Here is a 25,820-nt window from a genome sequence, read left to right on the forward strand (position 1 = left end):
CTGTCTTAACTAGACCTGTGAGATAAAGGCAGTGGAGTAAATGTATAAATCCACTACTTGGATCTACTGGGTGACAGGTGATTAAACAAGCATTGTGCTGATTGTTTGTATGAGTGTATTGGTGGTGTGGTGGTAAGGTTTGTAGTCTGTGTAGCCATGTTGTTTTGAAAGCCAAGCACTATGGCACTGAGCTGCTACACACCTTCTCCACTCCCTAACAGCACATTATCTGAATACATCTCTTTGGCAGACAGGCAATTTTGTCATTTCTGGGGAAGCCACCCCACCCTCTGTTCACGCTGTTGGGACATGCCTGAGGAATGCCCTGCTTTGTTTACGCCTACTCAGCAGATCTGCAGGTCCTTTTGAAACTGCAGGCAAGAAGGCCAACTCTTCAACAATGACTGACAATTTGATTGCAATTAAGGCTCAGTGAAACTTTTTTTTTCTTTGTCGTTACGTTCATTTGAAAATATCTTTGCTGCATAAAACCCTCAAACAACACTACATTTTCCCATGTATCAGCTGAGGGGTTGATCAGTAGCTTACAGTTGCTTTTGCTGTTTCAATGTGCAAACTCTTAATGCGAAGAGCCAAATGTATAACACTAGATTACATGTTCAGGTCCAGACACCTCATATCAGAACGTTTTAAAAAGGCCCCATAGTGTAAAAAGTAAGATTTCAATCTCTCTTATGATTATAGATACTGTGAGAATATCAAAGCGCTCAATCCACAGAGAAATGCACACAGACTGTATTCAGAAAGTGTGCCTTTAAACAATCCGTCAGGATTTCTGTACATCGTGATGTCACAGCTATACTATATTTTTATATATATATATATATATAAGAATACTGACGGTGATAAGATCAGTAAACTGAGTAAAGGACGAGGTGTGGTTGTTGGTGAAGTCAGTAGTGAGGGTGCGTGTATGCATGTCTGTGGCGTGGATGGTGATGGTGTTGGATGAACAACACAATGTTAACATGGTGGAGAGAGGAAAGAAAACACAGTATGAGTAACAAACCAGGGAACCTTCACAGTGAACACAGCTCAATCTAGCAACTGAAGCCTCTCATGCCATTGAAATGTAAAGGAAGTTTCTGTAAATACCTAAAATGTAAAAGTTCACCATTAGACTTTGGTAGATGTCTGCTGGCAAGATGGTTTCTGATAAATCTCCAACACACGGCCTGTAAAACAACTGATGATTATCAACAGGAAGCCACGGAAAGTGTGATTGGAACGATCTTTTTTATTTGTTAGGTTGTCAGTGGAATAACATGAAGACTACATGGGGGCATTCAGGAGCGTGGCGCCCTGATGACATGCTAAACAATAAATAGGAGTAACATACTGTAGTTAACTGTGCAACAGTCAGCCTCTTACACACACAGAATGTCAGATGGTTTGGAGACGACCTCTTATCATCTTACGTTACAGCTCCAGTGACTTCTGCGCGCACACACACATACACACACACACACACACAGAGAGATTCCAGTCTTCATAGAAAAATATACCATATAATACCATAGGTGCATGTAGCACGCTAAATAACTGGCGATAAGCGTCACTGGTGTCTCCCATAAATCAGCTCCCATTTGTCTAAAACAGTCAGCAAGATATCATCACCAAGGACAATTACTTCAAAATATGTTCTTCTGGATTGCTTTAAACAGGAAAATCTGCAACTTTTACAAAGAGTAAGCACTAGAGTAACACTGCACAATATTTCCTCAAGTTGTTATCCCTATGCAAAAAATAAAAAACAGGATACATGTGATTACATTTGATGTTAAAGAGGGAGAAATGTAGCACCAAACTGGCCGTAACGCTGCCTAACTAATCAGGAGAATGAAGCATAACAGCTCCCTTTTAAGCATTTGAAAATCCTTTGCATCCTCCCATTAACAGGGAAATAAAACCTCAGACATAAATACTGCTTTTACTAATAGTACTTTAGTTTAACAGCAGCATGAATTTCTCCCAACCTCCCATGCATTGCTTCTCCTTGTTACCTTGTTTCAACATCCTGTGAACCTTCTGCCTGCCTCCAACTCTCACACACCTCTGACTCTTTCAAAGTCCAATGCAGAGAGCACATACTATAATGTACCTTCATTTCCCACATACTGTAAATCATCTGTGTCCCAGTCATAGCACAGTGATGTGCCCAACAACGCTTCAGCCATCACGTGCTTAAGAGAAAAGTCCTTCAAAAAGCCTCAAGTTAGGCTCTTTGTGTTGGAGTTGGTCCCATTTAACAGTATTTCCCATCAGTCTATGTGAACAGCCCAATTGAGCGCTACAATGTACACGTCTCCCTTTCATTATGTCCTGAAACAAATGTTATCATTTACATCATTAATCAAAAAAAAATGCACAGACCATTAGAATTAAATCCTCAGGCTGAGAAAAAAACACTTAAACTGGCAGTATCTTTCAATCTCCAGTTGTTATCGTCTTCCCTTCACACCAAAATGACACTGAGAACTAAACTGGATCGTCCTTGTGATGTCCCAGAGGCCCAGCCTCCAGATACATGATGTCCGATTCAGTTCCCGTTGATCTCCATGGGACCTCCTTTGGGTACGAGCAGGCTCATCCGGCCCGTAGTGCTGGCTGCACTCTTGATCACCTCCATCCATCTGTGAAGACAAGACGGCGGACACAGTTTTAAAACTGTTACTGTACTGTATGAATTTACTACAATGTTCTGAGGATGAGAAACATCATATACCTTTCAAAGGTGTACTCGCTTTCTGCCCGGAAAAAGTATACATGGGATTTGAACTGCAGTTTGAAGACGTACTCCTTGTGAATGCTGTCTGACTCCTCGGGGGTGCTGACTGTGTAGCCGAGCAGAGGGAGGCTAGCCAGCGGGAAGTCATCCTGCAGACACAGACAGAAAGGCTTTCTGAATACAGACCCCCTCACCTCACTTGCATGTTTCAAATGGCTTCATTTATCCTGGGTTGTGTCTGCTGACCTGGTGAGTCTTGTAGAAGAACAAGCAGAAGTTGGTGAAGACCACCCAGAGTTTCTGCCAGCCGTTACTGTTCTTGAACTTCCTCAGCAGATAACCTGAGAGCTGGTTCTACACAGAAAAGATCAAGGTTACTTTGACAATGATCATTAAATGATGGTAGCTCATGTTTCCTCATAAAGACAAAAAATAACAAGTCAGTGACCTGTGGCTGTGTGAGCGTTTGGTTGTGACGTATTGCATTACACGTAATAATAATTAGTGCTGTTAAAGTGTTGAGGCATGCTCTAACTTCAAAATGGAGAATGTGATTTGATTGTGTTCAAATTTATTTATTTTTTTTCTGCTCATCTCACTGGACACTTATTTTTGCCTGTGGATGCGTTGTTGCTACTTTGCCCGGAGTTTTTATTTATTAAAAGAAGAGTGTTCAATTCAAAGACAGGTCGGAGGCCTTTCATTTTATTACTAAAAAAGGAATTGAATTAAAAAAAAAGGAAAATCCTGGCAGTTGATATATACCCATTAATTCATGGGAGAGATGAAAGCATCAACATATGTTTACGCTTTGAGTAGCCTTTCAGTCATCAAAATAGGATTTGTTTTCCTTAATGCAGTTAGGAAACCTGTTTATGTGATACCAAACATCCTTAATGTCATCCTAAACTGAGATGGGATAGGATTTCAGACTTCATGAGGCCCTTGCATCCATAATGTCAGAACGTGGAGATGATACGATGAGAAACCTTTTACTGTTTCTGTTTGGTATTCATGTTCATCTCATCATTGGTTCTTTTAATTATGATAACATTGAACTCACCAAAGTAATTGCTGAGATCTGGAATGCAGAGACATTGCTAAAAATAGATCCAACAAGGCAACAAACATGAGCAGTCAGATGATCACAAAGGTTGAAAACGTAGGAAAAAAAGGCCAACGGTAAAATTACAAACCAAACTGTCTGTTGTGAACATCCATCCCAGTTTACAGACAGACCACCAGGTCTAAAAAACAAGACCTGCTGTACTTGCTGTGGCTGTGCACACTCTGTTTATCAGATATCAACAATACTGGTGTTCTCACTTTCAGTTTTACGCCCAAACAAAGTGGACTCTAATCTGGCTAAACTGTCGTCTGAGTGTTGTGACTGCTAGTGTTGTTTGCCCTGTAACCATGCTTCGGCTCCAGGCAGTTACTTTGGACAGAATAATGTTATCATAACTGGTAGAACCAACGGGCCAAGCTTTCCTTTGAAGCAATATTCCTGCAGCACACAAAACAAAGCTGGAATGTTTTTGTTTGGTTCCTAGTTTCTTTTTTTTAAAGACTTGGAAAGGATCTAAGTGTTGCCTAGGCTATATGTTCAATAGGCCTATGTTTGTATTAAACCTGAGAGCATGTGTGTGTGTTTTTGTATTTTTCCTTACTCTATTGTTATTTGTATTAAACTTTACTTGCTTGTTGGGTAAGTTTAGATTTGAATGGATGTTTTGATTTTGTATCTCATGTGATATGGGATAGGATGATGTATCAATGAATAAAGCAGTGTGAAATCTCAATAAAAACACTAAAAATCTTGGTTGTTCATTGACTTTCAACATGTGATTAAATACTGCATGAGATGTTTTTGCTCAGTTATGTTTTCTCCTGAGACTTAAGGGAGAAAGTGCAATAATTAGACCTGTTGTAATATCTCATGGTCAGCGGCTCTAGTACCTGGTTCATGTGCAGGTAATCAGTGAGAGAGAGGTTCTGGTTTCGGTACCAACAAACATGTGTGATGGTGTTTGGTCTTTGGCCCTGACCGAGGAGATAGCGAGGAGGAAGTTCTGGTGAGACAGCCGGAGAGCCGTAGACTGAGGGTGCAAAGAGACAAAAGGAAGAAAGGGTGTAGAGAAAGGGTTAGCATGTTAGCTTTGAGAGGAAGAAAGGGGGGAGAAGGAAGGAGGAGCTGTTAGGAAGTCCTTCATGTCTGTGGAGTAAGAATGTGTCAGAGAAATAATTATTGCATGCACATTATTAATATCCTTTCAATTGCTATCAAGGACTCAGTCACAGTAGCTACAGCAGACACACAGGATATTATATATTATATCTAAGGAGGAAAACTGAAAAGGTTAGAAAGAAACGGTGAAACGCAGAGAAGAACAACAGAACGACGCCCGACGTTTGTCTCAAATCCACCAACGCAGTGGTGATGAATATCAATTACACGTAAGTAAACCTACTTATTGTCTATGTTTTTCACATCTTATTGGGAGCATGTGGATGTGGCCATGAGTGTGCATGTGTTTCTTAATGAGGGCAGAGGAGGAGTACCTCCACAGCCTGGCTGTGATCAGACATAGACACACTGGTGTTGCGGTGCCAGCACACGTGCATGGTGGTGTTGGCACGGTGGTGTGTCTGCTTGTCCAGTGATGTACGGGAAGAGTTCATGTCGTCCTCCGACTCCTGCTCCAGAGAAACCTCATCAGATGATCCTGAGGGGGGAGGAGGAGGCGGAACAGGAAGTTGTTTGGAGGGAAGGAGTGGATTAAATTGATATCTGAATGCATGCTTTATCCCAAGGAAAAAGCTCTTTGAAAATCTCATTCAGCTGAGGAAATTATAAAAAAGTCTCCACTCAATAGGTACTGTAGTTCCTGCACAACCTCAGGTTATACTGAAGCATCAGAAACTTACGGTTGGAGTGATCGCAGAGTCCAGCATCAAGGAAGATACTGGATTTCTCTTGGGACTTCTTGGCGATGTCAATAGCCATGTTCAGATCCTCAATCCACTTCCCCATCTCCACTTTAGAGCTGAAATCACAAACATATGCCCCTTTGAGAATGCAAATTACAGAATCAGTTGGATCGGACATCAGACTGACTTTACCCTGCCAGCTCTCTAGTAAAACGTCTGTAATGTCGGATTGAGCCCATGCTCATGTGTGAATAGAGCAGCAAACTCACAACGAGCGTGTGGGCGTGTTGATGATGTTTCTATTATGTTTGGTGAAATCTGAGGAAAACAAACCTCAGAAGGTGAAGAGGATGGTAATGAAGATGTCTAACTGGAAAGAAATTTCTGTGGGTAAGGGTTGAAATCGTCTACTAAGTCAAGGAAAGGCAAAAGACTGTTGTTTATGACCTTGGCTGCGATGTAATCCGCGTTATGTCCTGCCTCCTGCCCGCTCTACCCAGGCATCCCATTCAAACCAAGTATGGTGCAGTCACGCTACATGTGACATGTGCTTTTATAGTGTAGATAGGAGATAAAAGTACAAAATTATGTATATATATGTAGATTTTATGCACTTGCAGTTTAATGCTGTATGTAGGAGTGTCACAGTTCGGACAGTGTATTTCTAATAAGTGATTCTCTGTATATTATTTTGTGTAACACTACAGTGTAACTGGTAGTCCAATAAAAAAACGTTCACTTTTCTTTCCCCTTCTCACCTGGCAGCCACAACAATGGTCCTCTGAGCAGAGTAGATGGTGAAGCAGTGGGGGACGGACCACTCATTTTCACTTTCCTCAACCTACAAACAAAAGAGAAATCCAGAGAACATTAGCCAAACATCAGAAGAATTCAATCAAACAAATGTGTGTACTATGCATGCTCTGAGCTTAGGAATTAAGGGAGGTACAGAGTCGGAAAGTTTTGGCAAGGAAAACTGTATGTCTGCTTATATTTTATCATTTGAGATGTCCATGGTTCAATTTTGGTTCAATAGACAGCTACGAATAGTTGCAGGGAAGGATTGACATGATTCTGCTTCGTTTTTTGGTGATTTGATTACAAAAGCATGGGAGAAGAAGGGTAGGGTTTGGGCATCCAAGCTGGCAGAGCTCAGAGGACTTACCGGTGCATCCAGCACTATGAGCTGCAGCCAGGAGTAAAGCAGAGACATGCAATGTTAGGAGACCCGGGCCCTCCCTTCTCAACACACTGCCACACTGATCAGATCATACTAACTGAATGCTGAAAACCTACACATCCCACCATCAGGTATTACTACTCCTCTGATAGTGTATCTAGCGGAACCTCTACAGGACCAATGAAGGTTAAAGAGGGACAAAAGGGGTGAACTTGAGCTTATACACTCACTATCATGCCGTGAAGGGGCAGCTGGCCATGCACTTTGAACTGATTGGTGGCTGTGACACCTTTGCTTGTGTAGAGGAGCATATCTGAGAACTGAAAAGACAACAGAAACATTTAGTTGTTTTTAAGGAAATTGATTTGTCAGTGTTGAAGCTTAAAGTATAGTTTAAGAAGTAGTCGTTTTACTCACCAGGAAAAACATCCTCTGCTGCAGTCCTTTCTTGGTAAGCTTGTACAGACATCCCTCTCGTATGAACTCCTAAAACAGAAGGTCGTCAGTTAACATATTTCCCAGCTCCCCCTACCCTCTGCTCTGTGTCATTGCACTCACCCTGCCTGGTGCTGTTAGGTTCTCTATACCAATCAGATCTCTCTGCAGCTCTGTTAGCTTCTGGAAATTCTCCAGCCGGATGAGACTGCTCTGGAGCTGAGTGGCTATCTCAGCCACTTCCTTCAGAGCCTCTGTAAAGAAGAGAATAAATTGTGAATCTAAAATACGTCCATCAGTGTCATCTAACCACCTTAACGGAGCCAAGAGAAGTTTGCAGAATTTCACACATTTCACAATTTAAATTTGAAAAGAAACTGTACACTGCTCATCCAGTAAACCAGACTATATTATTATTACTATTATAACAACAAGTGAGAGGACATAAGGAAAACTCACCTTTGCAGTCATCGTGATCACGGTGGCTGGGAGAATAGTGCTTGCATAGTCTCTCCAGGATGAGTTTGTAGTGCATGAGGCGCTGGATGGGTTTAAGCAGGAATGTGTTGAGGGGCAAGTAGCAGACTTTCTGCAGCTCAAACTCTTTGTAGACTGTCTCCAGCTTCTTCAGCCTCTTGGTGGCTTTCTCCAGCTCTGTTAACACCTCGTCATGTTTCTGTAGGAAGCTGGTGAATTCCTAAGGATTATAATAAACACGTAGAGCATGAAATACAGGACGTTCTGCTCGTCAAACATGTAAAGGGGAGGTGATGTTAATTAGAGAGCTAATAAGCCAATCGCACCTTCAGAGAACACATGTTCCTCAGCATCACATCCCCAATCCTCTGGTAGTCCCCTTTGACATGAGCGTTAGAGCGCCCCTCCCTGAGGAAGCAGGCAGATTTGCAGATTTCGTCTTTTTTAGCATTTCATCAGAAGCTTCCACACATCTCATCACACAGAGAAACACTGAATAGCACGTACCAGAGAGCCAGCCTCTGGTCTAACTCCTTGAGAAAGCCTCGATGGAACTCATAGATAGGGTCGATGTTGGAGAAGAGGAGGGTCATCAGGCCTTCAGGCATAGCATTTTCTTTGATCACAGCACTGCGAAACCACTGAGAGAAGAGCAACAACACACTATTGATATCAGGGTTAGAAGTCCACGATGTGCATTGATTATTATCCAATGACTATGGGTTGGAGGGTAGGTAAGAGTCTGTGTCAGTGGGGGTGCTGCTGCGCCTCATTGATGAGGCCCACTTCAGTCAGGTAGAACTTTTTTGGTGTGAGGTTTTTGTTCTTTCTGCCTCAGGGTAAAAGCTTTAACAGTCTATTGCACCTTTCCTAATTACAGGACTGTAAAGAGTTTCCGATATATATATTCATACACATGCAAATGTTTATATTTCAAACTATGAAACCATTACAAAAAGTGTATAGGGGTCTCCAGCAATCCAATTGATTGAGCAGTTTAAAAAGAAAAACTCACCACAGTGATGACCTCCAGGTCTTTCAGGTACGTTCGCTCTGTGGTCAGAATCTCTTTGGCAATAAAGTAGGCCTTGTCGGTGGGATATCGCTGAGGGAGAAGAGGGATAAATGTTTCGAAATTGAGTGATGGACAACATACCCGGCATGAGAAAATCAAAATCTTACTAACTTCCCTCTATTATACCAACAAACAGTTTGAAAATCCAATTCTTGTTATAAATAACTAGGGTTCCCTGATTTCTACTCTTAAAAGGGGGTTGTGAGGCGGTGGGTTGGAAGGGTGGCATGCAAGAAGTGTACCTTCCTCCTGCCCTCCTCCTCCTCCTCTAGCCTGGCATTGCTGCCCACCTCGCTCAAGATGGGGCTTTGAAGGGGCGACAGGGCCTGGCCTGGCAGGCTGAGGGTGGACATCTGGAAGGAGGGTGACAGGCAGAGGGGACCTTTGGAGTTTAATGGCGAGAGCTGAGGGCTGTCCACGACTGAATCTGAGGAAGAGGGAAAACAGAAGTTAAAAATGATATGAAATTAGATAATTATAAATTATTCAAGTCAAATAAAAACAGGACAAACATGAGTTTTTGAAATGGGTTTAAGTCAACAATCATGCTCTACACAAGAAGTGGAACTTCTTGGCACATTTGTAACAGTGCTATAATATGTTGCATACAGTCAAATATATCACTTTATCTTCACCTAACCTGTTTTTCCATAATTATCTAATTTCCTCTCAGAAAGGGGGTAGAAAAAACAAAACACAAGCTGAATATTTTAACAAAAATAAGTGGGATGGTTCATCACACACATTGGCCACAAATGAAAGGGGAGACGAGAGAGTAGACCAAGACAAGTAATGGTTCCCACATTTTTTCCCCTGCCATTGTTTTCAGAGCCCTCTACAAGAAGGACAAATGATTCATTGCCAACTTATACAAGCACGGCTCCATTTCAGAGAACTGGCTCTCCTGCTTTTGTTCTGCCTGTAAGCTTCGCTACACAACAAATCAGGAGACAAAACAAGCAGATAAAAACGCTGGGCTATCCTCTTTACTGAGTCACAGTTCACCACAGCTGTTCTTCCACTTCTATCAGAGGAAAAAAAGTTGTAGGGGAAGGAAGAGAGGGGGAAAAAAAGAAAAAAAGTCACTGCTCGACCCGGAAATAATTGCTCACGCTATCAGGAATGTGGTGTGTCTGCAGGGGAAATAGTTGTTTATAGTTTATCTGAAGTGGCCCACAAAAATGACACGAAGAGGGGAAGAGAGCTGACGTTGGGCTCCACAGCAGGAGGACGAGGGTTTGCTGTGGAATGACTTGGCATAAAGCCTGTCCAAACAGGGAGCACACACACTCAGCTGGAATTAGGTTGAGGAATCTTGTGTACGAGTCCGACCCAACCCCCAACACCACACAAGTTTGTTGCCTTAAATACAAAGCAAAGCACGTTGACTTGTTGCATAAGGGCTTCTTTTTGTTACATCCACTCATTTTGAAAATAAAAAAAGGACTGGCTCATGTGAGGAGAGACAATTTGGAGTATTTTGCTCCTGCATGTGAAACCAGATTTGAAAGAACTTTGTGGGATCACGAAGTGGGCCTGGAGTGTTTCACTTAGTTTACAAATTATTCAAATGGCCATAAGCTTCATCAAGCATCAGCACACCTATATACAGTAAGTATATGTAGCTATAACCCCCAAAACCCTAAGGGGATTCTTTCTTCGCTCACGTATCTACAGGACAGCTGTAGACTCAGTGATGTCATGCCTTCTTTCCACCAGTATGTGGACGTTCCCTCAAGGAAGGAAAACATCTTAGACTACGCTACGCCAATATTCCCAATGCCTTTGGTGCCCAGTCTCACCCGCCACTCGGTTCATCTGACCACAACATCATCAACCTTCTTCCACAAGCTGAAGTACAAACCGCAACCGGAACGCATCAAACCAAAAACGTACAGCGCCACTTAATGGTCTACATTCACAGCACCATCCCTGTGAAAAATATCACCAAGTATCAAAATTCCAAACCCTGGACCCCCCACATTAAACACTCCTTAAAAGAGAAACACATTGCATGGGCCACACTGAAGGTGCTCAAAACATATGACATTAATAAAGCTGTAAAGTGCAGTACAGAAACCGACTAGAGAAGAGTTTAGCAACATGAAGACAAAACAAGTCTTCCAGTAGGTAGAAATATTGTCAGAAGAAACAAGCCAGCAGAATCTCACAAATACAGACCCACTGAACTTTGCCAACTCCCTGAACAGTTTCTTTAACAGGTTCGACACCCAGGATTACACCGCCTACTGTGAGGAGCTACTCAAAATGCTCCCCCTGGAAGAACCCCAGTACCCACCCTTTACTCAGGAGGATGTGCAGCAACAGCTGGCCATGTGCAAAATTGGCAAGGCACCAGGGCAGGATGGCATCCTGGCAAGGGTACTAAAGCCTGGTGCCATGAGGCTCTCTCCATGTTCTGGGAATCCTACAGAGCAGTTTTCCAAAGGGTTCTTACCCTCAACCATTGCACCAATACCTAACAAACCCCATCCGTCTGGGCGGCCCAACCACTTCTGTCCAATTGCACTCACAACCATAATCATGGAAAAGATGCTTCACCTCACAAGTTTGCATACAGGCCGAAATGGGGGAGGAAGGATGCAGTGGCATTCCTCTTCCGCTCCCTCCTCCATCATCTCCAGACACCAAACAACTTTGCATCCGTCCTGTTCGACGACTTCAGCTCGGCATTCAACACAATCCAGCGGCACCGGCTCATCAAGAAGCTCCAACACCTGGACATTACTCCACTCCCCATTCACTGGATATAGAACTTCCTCAGCAATAGTACACAGACAGTGAGAGTAGGCACAGTAACATTATCACCCCTCATCACCAACACCGGAGCCCCTCAAGGCTGCGTTCTCAGTCCCTTTTTGTACACCCTCTACACAAATGACTGCAGCAGCCCATCTCCACATACTACAAATATGCAGACAACACAGTCATAATCGGTCTACTTAGTGACGACAATTCCATCATAGCATACCAACAGTCAATTACACAGTTTTTACAGTGGTGCACAGACAACTACCTCCAGTTAAACATTCACAAAACAAAGAAAATGGTCATACACAGATCCAAGACACCCCGTACACTCAATCACACATTCATCCAAGGAAAACAGTTTAAAATACCTAGTGCTCACCATAGATTAACAAACCCAACTGTATGACATTACCACACACAAATGTGCACATCAAATGCTTTAAATCATATGCAAGCTAAAATGGATGTCTGTGGCCCCCCACCTACTCTTACTCTTCTACAAAACCACCATCTAACCTATCCTAATGTACCGTTTCCCCTGCTTCTTTACCCTGCTCACTGTCACCAGCAGAAACAGACTCCTCCGAATCTCACACATCAGCCAAGATAATCAACCTTCCCACCCCCACAGAAACAAATGATCTTGCCATCATACGCCTGGCATGTGTAAGTCAGCAGCCCCAACCACCCCCTGAACCCATGTTTCACTCTACTCCCATCTGGCCGCAGATACAAGTTGTCAGACTGGAGGAAAGACCGTTTTAAAAGAAGCTTTGTCCCCTCAGCCATCACAGTGCTCAACAAAAATCTGTAGATTATGTACTTCAACTTTGTACAATGTCCATTTAATGTCTATTCCTGTCGACGTCTTCCCGTTAGCGCTGTTTATCTTTTATACGGGGGGTTATGGATGGATGTCATGATTGCTGCTGTCTGTCCGTTGTTCTGGGGATATGTGGAGATGGTCTATTTGTTATTTATGGGGATAGGGTGTGTTATCTGTGTTTGATGTGTTGTGCCTTTTTTTTTTATGTATGCTGCGGTGAAAAGAACTAAGTTGTGTGAAAACGATTATCCCCTTGGCGGCATTAAAGCCTAACCTGACTTTGATTTTGGTCTGAAGACAGAGGGCGTGGTAAACTTTATCCGTCATGATTTGGACTGAACAGTCTTTCATGTCAGCCATTACAAGCATGTCTAACAACACTGAGTTCTGCTGAAGCAGTTGAAAGCCATTCACCATTGCGTCTTTGAGTTCGTTATGCAGCTGAAAAAGAATTTTAAGTCTGACATTCATGGTACCCAAAAGTGATTACTTTATTCTTGAGAGTAAAACATTACACACATCAAGTACATGTTGTTTATAATAAGTCTGTATACATATTCAGGATTAAGTGTTGATTACTTGATGCCTAAGTGCAGTTAGTTTAGCTGGTCATAATCATCAGCCTGTCAATAATTAAATCTTTGAGATGTGGGAAGAGTCATGGCAGAAAAAGAACCAAGGCATTTGTTTTTTTAAAAGCCATCGAGACAAACTCTTGATCAGATCAACCAACTCCACATGGTCTAACAGGTAACGGAGGGCACATTTAACCTCCAAGGTGACACAGAAACAATTGTTCACACTGTTTTCATAAGGAAAAAGAAAAGTCCTTCAAAATGACAATGAGAACTGGTGAGTATTTAATCAATGTCTTAATTGCAAAAGAAGAAAACTTAACTTTGACCCCATTTCCCACTTTGATGTTCACCGGAAACATCCCAAAGCTACTGAAAAGTAAACACGAACCTACACCTGAGATACGCATGAAAGAAGGTTGCATGAAAAGAGAAAGTAAGTGCTTTAAGGCACTGCGGTGCATGACAACAAGAAGACTGTAACATGCAGAGAAAAGAAGGCAAACTTTGCAAAAGCCAAGTGAATCTGCCTTCAGACAGATTACAGTGAGCTCTTATTAAAGGAAATAAATTGCACCTCAGCAAGTAAAGACTGTTGAGTAGGCAACGACATCAGTGAATGCAGAGATTAGATAGATACCAACAAGGTATAAGCTTCTCCTGTCCTATGGCATAAGTAAATTCCTTTTAAAACAGACTTGGCAAGACCAGACAACACAGACATCTCTGGACAAAAAAACAATTAAAAAAAGATTTGTGCAAGTGTGATAGTGACTAACCACATGACAGCAAACTAGCATTCCTATACCACTACTTCAAAAACATTTAAAACATCCAGCTAACATAAAAAGTACTGACAATTCATAGCTAATGTGCAAAAGACACCCATTTCCTTCCAATAAACAGAATACCACCTTGTTGGTACCCTGAAGATAGCTAAAGCCAAAACCCTAAAACATGCTAAAGGCCACATGCCAAAAAAGACTAGTTGTGTACTGATGCTTCAGGTAAAGCCTGACCTACTATATTCTACAAGCTATAAACACTGATGGCGTCTCATGTTGAAAAAGTCTAAAGATGATCTGCATTCTTAGTTTTAATAATTAGGAAGTACTACTACTGCTACTTTTAAACATGGTTTAATAACTGTTGCAAATGTTCTAGAGAGTTTACATGCATGTAAGATGATACATTCATTTAGTAGAGAGTGGTGGTAACAGTGTACTTAATGGATCTGGTACACTGGTTACATTCTTTAACTTAGCTCAGCATGAAGCAAAAATGTTACTTGGTAGAACAGTTTTTTCTTCAGACATCATGAACCTACTGAAAGTTTAAGTACTTGTGGACAACTACTTCAGCCAGCAGATGTCAGTGAGGCACAGAAGTGCAAACGTTACAGTGGCTCCATGGTATGTCTTGTATTTTTCCTACTGGAGTCTGTACGGACCACTGAACCTGGACGACTATTGGTTTTATCTTTACCCTGAGATTAGAGAGAGATTAATGATTACCATCAACTGCACAATAAGTACCATCTAATAAAGGAGATTTAAACGCTAAATGATGATTATTACTCGTAAAAACAATAGTAGTTAAGGATTTGTTAAGTACTTAGTCAATTAGAATATCACAGTTTTAAACATACTTGAAGTTCAAGTTATAGTAAAGAAGAGTAGAAATCTCCATAAGAAACTAAAATACATTACTTACAAATGTCCTTTAATTCACTATATCTGTTTCACTGAAATTGAAATTACTATGTATTCAGCAAATGGGAGGTAAATTTAGGGAGACATTTATATGCCAATGTGTACGTTAGTGAATTTAAAATGACTTGAAACATGTATTAAAGACAAAGCTTTCAAAGTAAAAGCACTAAATGTTTTTGCGTTTTCTGAAATCTTTGAGGGATTTACCCAAAATGCATTATCAAAATTTGCTCTAAATAGGCTGAATGTTGTAGATAAGACGACTGAAAGAAACTAACAAAGAACACGTCGTTCAAGAATCTCCTGAAAATGAAGGCCAAAGCTTTCTAAGCTAAGTTTCATGGGTGATTCAAAGAGCACCATAAACTGACCGTAGCAGGACTACTTAAGGTCAAATCACTAAAACAAACTAAAACACTAGCGCAGCAGCTGAAAACCAACATATAGAAAAGTAGAGGTTACCCGCCACTGATCAGTACAGAGAACTAAAAATGAGAGCATGCCATAGTTAACAAGTGTACACTACAGAGATATGCATCAACGCTGATGGGAGTGCAGGCTTTTGGAAATTATTCAAAGTATAAACATAATGAAAGCCGGACTCCAGCAGAAAATTTATCAGCTTTACAGTTTCACATGGTGCAACCATCTTTGTCATCCATCATTTGATTATTAAATGTATTCTGAATATCAAAGTGTTGTTTAGACTACGGTTAATCTGTATTTAAGAGTGCTGTTGCTGCTTATCATTAAGTGCTGTAACATTTACATTTTAATATGAGGGGATCCAGAGGGATCTGCCAGTGCCATGGCCTGCAGGTTGTGGCACTGAAGGAGGAAACCCTCTATTCCGCTGCCCCCTGTCAGCGGATTACTGTAAAACAGGTTCTGCTCAGGGGGAAGGACGCTGTCAGAGCCCCAGTCGGAGTCTGAATCCGAGGTCCCGTTCCCAGAGCCCTCAGTGGCTGTGGGTGGGTAGCTGAGCTGCTCAAGCTGCTCTACCAGGTCACTGAACTGCACAGCAGAGCTGCTCTCAGATCGCACGGAGTATGCTGGGAAGTTGACCATTGAGCTGGCCTCTGACTGGATGTCAGAGCCTGGCAGGCGAAGCGAGGAGGAGTCGGCGCCTCCGTAACCCACTGACATGGACTCACCTGCAGAGCTGAGCCCCAAGTTGTCCAGGGAGCTGCACTCAGAGCGGTTATTAACCAAAGAGCTGGTTTCAGAGTTACCGACGATGCTATCAGGGAAAGCATTGGTATTCCCATTAAGGTCTTCAATGCCCACACTAAAGATCCTGTTTTTGCTGAAGCTGGATTCCTCCACATAATCAAATCGATCTACTTTCTCATCCAGCCCAAAAGAGTAGGCCTCGGCCCCCCCACCATAGAAAGAAATCTCTGTGGGATCATCATCTATGAACTCTTCAGTGACATGCAGCGGCGAGTTGGACATTGAGAACATGGGATTCTGCTTTGTACGCAAAAGCTCCGCTTCAAAAGCCTCAGGTGTAAGAACCCCCTTCCTCTTTACTCCAACCCCTCCCACCGAGCACCCAGTTCCCCTCCTCCCACCATGCTCATCATTGCCATTTTTGGAGGGCTGTGATTGGGAAGTGCCACTCTCTACACACACAAACAAGGGGCTGCAGTGTCCTGCTGCCTGATTTTTAGGGGCACCTTGAAAACCGTAGTGAGATGGGGAAGCAGCCATGACAGGTTCTTCCTTCGGAGGGCTGGGGGGTCTGGTAGCTTGCAGAGGGGACTGAAGCTGCTGATGTTGCTGTTGGGGAGGCGCTGGAGACCGGCTCAGTGAGGAAAAAGGCTGTGGCTGAGGTTGGAGTTCTGTTCGTGGGAGGACACAAGAGATGTGTGCTGGGTGGAAAGACACGGTAGCAGAGGAGGGGGAGCCTGGGGTCCTGAGGCTGTCATTGAATGACAAGCTCTGAAACAATGTGACACAGACAGGACAAGGAAAACAGAATGAGGGAGGACAGAAAGAGAGTAGAAAGTAATAAAGGAGATGAGAATTGTTTCAGTTTATTCATCATGGTATGATATGTGGAAAGTTTTACTTCCATTTGTTGCGCCTCATAGCGCCACTGACCTGTTTTGGCACATCTGTGGCGAGGGAGCGAGCAGACATTCGTATTTTACTATTCCTCCTGAGCAAGACACAATTTATTGACAGAATTATTAATATGAATGCATTATGGAAACATTTTTCAGTTAATACTAGGAAAGCATTAGTAAGGCAAACAACTTGTCTCTTACTGCACGTAGAGACACAAACGCATACCTCTGGTATGGAGTTCTCTTTGCTCCATTTTCCCTGACGTAGTCCACAAGTTGCTTCTGGGTCCTTCCACTGACAGAAAGAGAACACTGAATATTAACCAATATTAAACAAGCATTTGAGATGACAAGCCTCTGTTTGTACGTCAGTGTGTTAATACCTGTATCTGAAGGAAGAGCCTCGGGTGAAGAGGATAGCTTTGGATTTGGGTTGGGGTTGGTCGAACATACGGAAAAATGAGTGGTATTCCACACAGATCTTCCAAAAGATTTTACATTGGTCTCGACTGGCCATCATGAACTCGAGTGTGTCCTGATGGGGGCCCTAAAACACGCATCCAGACACGTCAATGAACTTATTCACATTCAACATTGGCATTTTCTCAGTGAAGACATTAATCTCTTCATTGATACGTACATGAACCTCTGGGTGGAGCTTGATTAGGAACCTTTTTCTTTTGAAGCTCAGTTTGCGAATCTTGGACCAATTGAAGGTATTTATTTTTGTGTTGCCCTGGGAGAGAAAGGAATGTTAAAAGAGAGAAATAACCTTCAGCAACATTGTTAGAGAGGCACATCAACAAGACACAGCGGTATGAGAGAAGCAGTCACCTGAAAAACCTGAAGACCCAAATGAGCAACAGCCAGATTAATTTTGGTGCCTTCCCGGTCAGCTGCTGGGTGGAAGCGGACACCATACATCTCGAGTTTACGGGCAATCTCCAGTATTTGGAAATCTGATTCAGCTGGAGTCTGGCCACTGGAATATGTAAAACACAGACACTTTTTCAACATGTTACCTTTATGCAACAGAAAATATTTTCTCTTATTACTATATACCATCTATGTATCCTTATAGGCCACCATGGCCAAAACAATGAAAGTACCCATTATAATCTTGCCAACAACACCCATTTATCTAAATGACTATACCCCCATCTATTTGCTCTATAAGAGCAGTAAGCAAATAATAGTTGTCCATCAGCTATATAACTATAAAGAAAGGAATAAAGGCAAAGGCATGGGAATAGCTGGTGTAATCTGACCTAAATGTTAACAGCAAAATCTTGTCAATAACAAACATAACTCTTAAGTTTTGTGCTTTGAACCCTGAAGAACATCTTGATGCAATATGTAACTCACATTGAAATGCTGTCAATCATAAATCACTCATTGCTCCAAAATACCTGAATGAATCAAGTATTTGTGAAAAAACACCTTTACAGGTGCAATATACCAACACCTTTAATACAAGAAAAGCCCAGCTGCCCCCTATCAATTGACAGTTTTATCAATAGGCAAATACTGAATTTTCATGAAAACAAAAACAGGAAGTGTAGAGTGGGTTTTCTTTCTTTTGTTTTCTTTTAGAATAACTAAGAAAGACCTTGCCAACAGCTCATAATTAGTTAAATTAATAAACTCTGTGGCTTTATGGCTGCAGTTCATTTTGCACATTGTGATGAAGTACCAGTTGGCTGCATACTAGATTGTATCAACAATACTAAAATATTTTGTTTGGATTTTGATTCTCCCATATACCACATATACATATACAGTGGAGATCAACATTAGAAAACAAATTATTCATTCTTGATTTATTTCTTTTGGAATACTGTTATTTTTTGTTGTTCAGAATTTGTGGCTATACCACTGCTGTACAAGCCTGCTTTTTTAAATAACAGGGGGAACAGTGATCAAAATTAGAGAACAGTAACAATTATTGTCAGAAGAGAAGATTTAACAGTGTTTTCTTCTGTAGGATTCAAAAATGAACAGGAAGTGTAGAGGCCACAGCTTTGAATGACTTCAGCACATCTGCGCCCACAGGACATCACTTGGTCCATTCTTCTTCATTCGTCAGTTCACTAACTGTGGAGGGTTTCTTAGACATTACTATGTTGCCAATGATTTTCCAGAGATTCTCTATGGGGTTTAGATCTGGACTCTGGGCTGGCCATTTCAATGTTTCAATAATTTTAGCTTTAAGGAACTGCTTAATCTGTTTTGCAGTGTGACAGGGGGCGTTGTCTTGCATGAAAATTGCAGGTTGCCTAATGAGGTTCATATAAACATTTGCATTCATCCTGCCATGTAGCTGTACAAAAGGCCCATCTCCTGCTGCAGAAAACATCCCCCAAAGCATGAAGTGACATTGCTAAAGTTCAATTTATTTGGGTCTGATGGGAGTTTTTGAATCCTATAGCCTTAAGAAAACATAGTTTAAATCTTCTCTTCTGACAAAGTTGTTCCTGTTCTCTAACTTTGTTCACTGTTTTGTTCACAAAATAAAGTTTTTTTTTGAAGTGCCTTGGTTATTTAAAAAAAACATGCTAGTACATTAGAGGTATAGCGACAGTGAATATTCTATTCTATTCTAAAATTCTGGACAGTAAAAAAAAAAAAAATGGAATGAATCAACAATTAATACTATGTTCTCCAATTTTTCTCCCCAATGTGCACACACTCGCGTGCACACACTCGCGCACGCACACACGCGCACACACACGCACATATATAAAATTCACCAAAGTTTGTATCATGACTCGTTTGCAGAGTAGTGTCTCCTTAAATCCATTATAACTTTGAGGATTTGAGAGACATTAGCTAAAACCATGTGATTACAACCAAACAGCATGTCAGGAAGACATCATCACCACATTCTAATTTCGTTCATCCGTTTAGTGGTGAAATCTCCTTAGGGCCCTCCCCTTGCCCCACTGGCCTTACGGCTAATAGACCGGCCAGAGCAGGGATTAGGCCAGGGAACTCACCGCTTGCGCTTCCACACTGGCAACCAAAGGAAGAGATTAGCAAAGGTCTTTAGAGACGCCTTATACACTGGGTTGAATAGAGCCAATATTGGCCATAGGACAGTACTGAGCTAACAAGGAGGCTTGTGGTGGGAAAAGTGCAGCGAGTGTTTTTGAGACTCTGGACTCTGAAATGGAGCAAACCCTCTCATTATGGTTGTTTAGCAAGAACACAGTTGTCTCAGCTCAGTTACTTCATCATAGCTAACACTAAACATTTGTGATTAAAGCCACATAAAAAAAACAGCGGCAGAGACAATGTGCCACTGTTTACAAATCCCAAAATTATAATTCATGTGATACCCTGTGGGATATGAATTTGAGATGGTCCCAGTTGGCTGGAGGCATCATTGTGTAGTTAAGACTCATAATTTGTGGTTCATTAAACATTTAGCTGAAAAATGTTTAGGAAAGAGAGGCATCATTTGTAGTACAACCTAAACTTTCAGCATGTGATCTGTTTGCTGTGATGATGCCATTATCATTTGTTACTTGCCATTGCAAACACATTCTAACCCACAATATTATGATCCTGCAAGGTCAAACCATAACAGTCCTTGTCCTGCTTGAAAGCTTAACATGTGGTCAGGATTAGAAAGTAACAAATCACGTTTACTCTTGATACTCAAATGCTATTTGTTATTTATAGCACAGTACTTTAAGTAAGTTTGGACATCGCTATATTTTTAAGTCTCATCTGTCAGATAGTAAAAGAAAACCATAACAAAATACAATGAATTGAATGCACAAGAGAGTTGGGCAGAAGTGCCCAGTCAGCAGCTGTGACAAAACAATGTGCTGGCAAACAGGCGCTCAGCTGCTCCATTTTGTAGTAGGCATGAGACACTGTTCAGCAATAAGTGTGTACTTAATGACTTTAACATAACCATTGAAGCAGCTAAAGAGGTCTTAACTTTGTTACTGAGGTTAGGAAAAGACAGATGAAACTGGTTTACGTCCCAACTGACATTGCTCAAAACCTTTTTTCTAGATTAAAATATTAAGAGGGACATGGAAGAAAAGACGCAGCCACCACCAGATGGTGTTTATCTGACGGTGGAGCAATGCAGAGATACAAACATAACATCACACAGCTTTAGCTCCACATGAAACCTAGTGTAAAACCAATCAGAGGGAGCAACTTACAGGTGCCTACGGTGGAGTTCCATGATCCTCTCTTGCACCTTTTCTTGGTAAGGCAACAGCTTGGTCATCCTCAGGAAGTCCCTGTCTGCTATGTCATCATAGTCACCAATCTCCGCTGTGGTTTGAGGAAGAGCATAACATCGGTTTTTCTGTTTACAATAAATCACAGTGAACTAAGCAAGGTATGTTGGCTTTATTCTAAGTGTTTTTGATGGAGTTTTAGATCAATACCAATGATTAAACGTTTTAACTAACAAGTTCAATGAGATTGGAGAGATGTTCCTTTATGACTACCAGACATAAATCCAAATTATACTGTCCATGTCTGTGAGTGTGCCAGGTTCCAAGTGACGTTACACATAGGCTCTGCATGGACATCCATGTACTGTTGTGACAGTGCAAATTTATCCGAACTTGTCCATGCAGCCAATACGCTGCGAGTGGTAGCAGAACGATCATGTGAGGATCTTTACTCTGTTGCTTCTGATTACACCTGTTGTTAGCTATTCATAAATCCTTTACATGTACACTTAGGTGCACCTGGCTAAAATACAGTCAATACAACAGCCCTGCAACAGACCCTGCTGTCATGAAGGTTATAATGTTCAGTTTATGTTGAAACAGTTTTTAGTGAGGTGTTGGTTAACATTTTGGAGGCTGCAGCCTGTGGTGCTGTTGAATAATATTGACAGGTGTTTCCATTATTTTGTCCACCCCATTTATAGCTGTGAGAGTTCACTAAAGAACTCTCTCTATAATGTCATACAGTTAAAACAGCAGCACAAACTACATCCTCCACATTTAGTAAAAACAGATAAAACAAGTTTAACTACTGCACAACCAAATACTGAAGTAAAAAAAACAAAATAGCTTAAACATACACTGGACAAGGTGAGAGGCCAGCAGGGCTCCAGTATTTTCTGTGCAGATCAACCTGCCCTCCATCAGATCTCTTTTCATCTGCAGCGAGAATAAGTACCTATAAATTAAAACAAAAGCAGAAAAAGGCTGAGTGTTCATCTGTTTATGTTCATGAGACGTAAATTAATGTCATGTAATAGGTCATATAAATAAGTCCTCGGTTCTTAAATGTCACTTTTTATTTCTTGCGTTTATAAAAAACATGCATTGATAAAATGTCTTACTGTCTGAAGCAAAGTATTCAAAGAATTTCATAAAAACTTTTGGAAGGACAAATATTATAATGCCCTGAAAACCATATTGTGCTGAAAAGGGAAAAAAAATCTGTGTATTTTCTAAAGCCCCTCTACACAGGCATGAGATAAAAGTAATATCCAGTAGGAAATTACAGTCACTGACCTTGTGTACTCCTCCTGCAGCTGACCGGGGTCTGGAGGAAAGAATTTCACTGACAGTCTAAATAGCGTATTTGCTGGTCCTGAAAAACATGAAACCAGATCATCAGCACACTAGCACGTTTTCATTAGGTGGAATTTGAGCTAACATTTGAGCATACTTACTTCTGACTTGTCTCATAACGAGTTTTATCGGTTCCAGCCAAGTCTGAAGAGAAAGGAATAGTATCATCTTCACAACATAAGAACTTTTTTTTTTTCTTACACAATTGTAAACAAGATGGTGACAGCTCTACCATGAATGAATGTGTGTTTAGTCAGCTTCTAGGTGATAGAGTGATGTGGCAATGATGTGGGCAAAAACTGGCTTCACTGTTGGAGCCTGCTTGCCTGGTTACATCTGGACCTGATTGAGGGAGGAATGTGCTTGATCCAGACAGATATATTGAGCAATTGGTATCAGCTGATATCAGCCTGAATACTTCTCTCAGTTTTTAGCTAAAAAGGTGATGATGTTCAACGCTACAAACATCATCAGCTGAATGCAACCTAAGGCCTAGTCCACACATACACAGGTATTTTTGTAAACAGGGTTTTTCCATCCTTCATAATCAAAAGCTAAAAAAAACTGTCTACACAAGCAGCATTTATAAAAGAATCTCAGTCCAAATAAAACCAAAAACACATCCACGTACTGTCGAGCATGCCGAAGCAATAGGCGGCAACATTTTGGCCAATCACAAAAACATGAGGCCAATCAGAAGAATTAAAGCGATTACTCGATGGCCACATGCGCCATTGCATGGAATGTCGAGTCATCTGTAACACCTCATAAAAGGAGAAAATGGCGCACACTCAGACGTAACAAGCCCAAACTCAGTTTTCCCAATCTACACAATAACACTGAAACACAGTCTCGATTACACTTCACCCTGGCTGGAGTTTTCCAAAAGATCAGTTTTCAGTGATCTAAAACACAGTTTGCGTGTGGACGAAACACACAGAAAAAGCTTTATTTACAAAAATACCTGTGTACATGTGGACTAGTCCTGAGCAATCTAGCTTCACACCAAACATTAGCTGTTATCAAACATCTCTACCTGCTCCTGATGATGGTTTTAAACCAAAAAGCTTAAAAGCGCAACAAAGGCCCTGTCCTTATAACTCTCTTCTATGTGGCAAAAGGACCATTAAAGAAAAAGCCGCCGAAGTTAAACTTAATTTAACTTTGACCTAGATTGATAATTGACTTGACATATGAAAGTGTACACACACATGCACGCACACACACATGCACTTCAAGGCTTCTACAGTTGAATAGATAAGACGAAAAGCCAGTGGGTCAGTACCAGCTCCATTCTCTTTGAAGAAGATATTCAGTGTGTTGCTGCTGCTTTTAAAAACCTGTAGGAGGTCTTGAATGCCACTTATGTTTCTGGAGGGATACGACATCGGAAAGTCTGACATTTGTATATGGGCACTTGTGCCAGACGACTTAAAAATATTCCTAGATTATATACTGCTCAAGTCCAGTAAAAACAATATTACATCACTGCTTGCACCGCTGTAGAAAGCTAAAGAAGCAACTGATCATCTCAGGGCAAAAGATGAACTTCTCAGTCATTTCTCAGCCCGTCATGTTGTCAACAAGCTGTGACCTTTGACCTTTAAAAAACACTCGCTTATTTAAATGACATGTATAATCAGCACGTCAGTTCCTGGATATTAAATGGGTCGGTTTCAAACAGGAAACTCAAGACACGGATGCGGGTGTACGTACCCAGTTCATCTGCATGTTCTGAAACTCGAGGCCAAAGTAATCACTCTCTATGAGGTTGCCTCTCAGGAAAACCTCAGAGAGGAGGGCCTGTCCAATAGCTTTAGGCTGAAAGAAAAAAAACAACAGAGAAAAAGGAATCATTATTTTATCAATAATCCAACACAAAGGAAAAAGAGCCCAATGATACATGTCAATAGACAGAAATTACATTGTTTTGACAAACATTTTTTTTGACATAGCTGATCAACAACATAGGCGATAAACATCCCGATGAAAAACACATTGTTGCTCAAGCTGAGGAAGGCCATGCTTGTGCGAGCACACAATAAACGTAGACTGTGTGGTGCAGAAAATATTTGGCATCTGTAAATGATCCACTACATGTGTGTTTTATGGCCGTGTATGTTCCATCTGTCAATTCAAATAGTTTCCTTGACTTGGATGAGTAAGTAAAACTGCAAAAAGTGTGTCCTACTGTACATTTAAAGTGATCTGGCCCTGAACAGAGTGCAGCAAAATCACAAGCAGGAAATCTGCCGAAGTTTACCTTCTCAACGCTCTGGGGTTTGTTTTCACTAAACGAAGAACTAATTACTATGTACTAAGAACACACTGCATTTGAGGTTTGGAGCCCTAGCCTGTGACTTTTTGAGAAAATTATAGCCTGAAACATCTGGTTGTAATGTAAAATAGTATTTTTAAAAGCCTTATAAAAAGAACTGCTTTGCATTGGCTAAAGTAAAACATTACAACTCGAAGAGCAGCAGGAGATTTACTGTGGTTAGTCCTTTCATTACTTTGATACAATCACATGTTCCGCACTCACAAAATCTATAAATTGCAGGTGAAACCTACTGACACAACAGCCATAAATTTAGGAATCTGTTGTAAAATGTTTCCGTGCATTTACAGTGTCTGATTACAGATGATCTCAAGCAGAGAGCAAAAACTGATGTGTTAAAATACTTTGTCTGGGTTGTCTTTGAGTGCAGGCCAAACATACAATCCAGACAGCATCAGTAAGTATTAATGGATCAGCAGCCAAATGGAAGAAACATTTTGAGGGATTCTGTTTCAGTTTGACTGGTTCAGTGAATGCCAATTCAACAAAGAGTCGATGTGATCATATACCATCATAAAAACTTGTTTTTTATTTAATTTATTTATTCAATGACTTCATTCCATGATTCAAATTGTGTGGTCAATGAGTGGCGCATACATAAACAATAGGTTGTACGATCAGCTTGTTCAGTCTATGGGATGAATACATGTCTACATAAATTTTCCGCCCAAACACTCGCTCATAGTGTTTTTGATGCGTGACTGACAGCCTTTACGTGAACAGTCTGACCGTTGTGCTTGACTGTCAAAGCTCTAAACCTAAATCAGTTAGAGAGAAGATCACTATGGGATGAACATGTTGTCAAACAGCTTGGATTGGACAAATCGCAATGTTACAATTAACCACACAACCAGTGACAGAGGTAAAGAATATTATTGGTCATTTAGTAAAAGGTGTGTAAAAACACTTCTAACAGCCTGTTGTGATAATCAGGAACGATCCTGCTTTTCTTTCCTCTTTTTCCAAATCCAAAAACAAAAACAAGCCGGGATCAATACTTGTGCCAATGACCTAAAGCACCTTTCTGAAAGATAATAAAACTAAGAAACTAGGGCTGAGACTTTAACGCGTTAATTAATCACAGAAAAAAAAAGCGACCAAAAAAATAACACAATTA

General features: G+C 41.2%; 1 protein-coding gene across 4 annotated transcripts in view; it reads right to left on the reverse strand.

Annotated features, from left to right (window-relative positions):
- Positions 1-1,251: 1,251 nt before the first annotated feature.
- farp2 (FERM, RhoGEF and pleckstrin domain protein 2) overlaps positions 1,252-25,820 on the reverse strand; it is a 33,224-nt gene continuing 8,655 nt past the window's right edge. The window contains exons 3-27 of one of the 4 annotated variants that reach the window (XM_083940599.1): positions 24,082-24,186; positions 22,467-22,509; positions 22,306-22,384; positions 21,867-21,964; positions 20,986-21,100; positions 17,639-17,786; positions 17,445-17,540; positions 17,188-17,351; positions 17,031-17,099; positions 16,839-16,896; positions 16,412-16,676; positions 9,090-9,274; positions 8,788-8,877; positions 8,280-8,413; positions 8,099-8,180; positions 7,755-7,992; positions 7,419-7,549; positions 7,278-7,346; positions 7,091-7,180; positions 6,439-6,521; positions 5,678-5,796; positions 4,709-4,848; positions 2,996-3,103; positions 2,747-2,898; positions 1,252-2,654 (exon numbers count right to left, since the gene is read on the reverse strand). In XM_083940599.1, coding sequence (XP_083796725.1) covers positions 2,561-2,654; positions 2,747-2,898; positions 2,996-3,103; positions 4,709-4,848; positions 5,678-5,796; positions 6,439-6,521; positions 7,091-7,180; positions 7,278-7,346; positions 7,419-7,549; positions 7,755-7,992; positions 8,099-8,180; positions 8,280-8,413; positions 8,788-8,877; positions 9,090-9,274; positions 16,412-16,676; positions 16,839-16,896; positions 17,031-17,099; positions 17,188-17,351; positions 17,445-17,540; positions 17,639-17,786; positions 20,986-21,100; positions 21,867-21,964; positions 22,306-22,384; positions 22,467-22,509; positions 24,082-24,186 — 2,955 coding nt within the window. In that variant the 3' untranslated portion in view covers positions 1,252-2,560. Of the gene's footprint in view, positions 2,655-2,746; positions 2,899-2,995; positions 3,104-3,230; positions 4,849-5,311; positions 5,476-5,677; positions 5,797-6,438; positions 6,522-7,090; positions 7,181-7,277; positions 7,347-7,418; positions 7,550-7,754; positions 7,993-8,098; positions 8,181-8,279; positions 8,414-8,787; positions 8,878-9,089; positions 9,275-16,411; positions 16,677-16,838; positions 16,897-17,030; positions 17,100-17,187; positions 17,352-17,444; positions 17,541-17,638; positions 17,787-20,985; positions 21,101-21,866; positions 21,965-22,305; positions 22,385-22,466; positions 22,510-24,081; positions 24,187-25,820 lie in introns of those variants that run through there. The other 3 variants (XM_083940598.1, XR_014593849.1, XM_083940600.1) reach the window with 3 other exon arrangements.

This window comes from Echiichthys vipera (genome assembly GCF_963691815.1).
Source record: "Echiichthys vipera genome assembly, chromosome: 3".
Classification (NCBI taxonomy): domain Eukaryota; kingdom Metazoa; phylum Chordata; class Actinopteri; order Perciformes; family Trachinidae; genus Echiichthys; species Echiichthys vipera.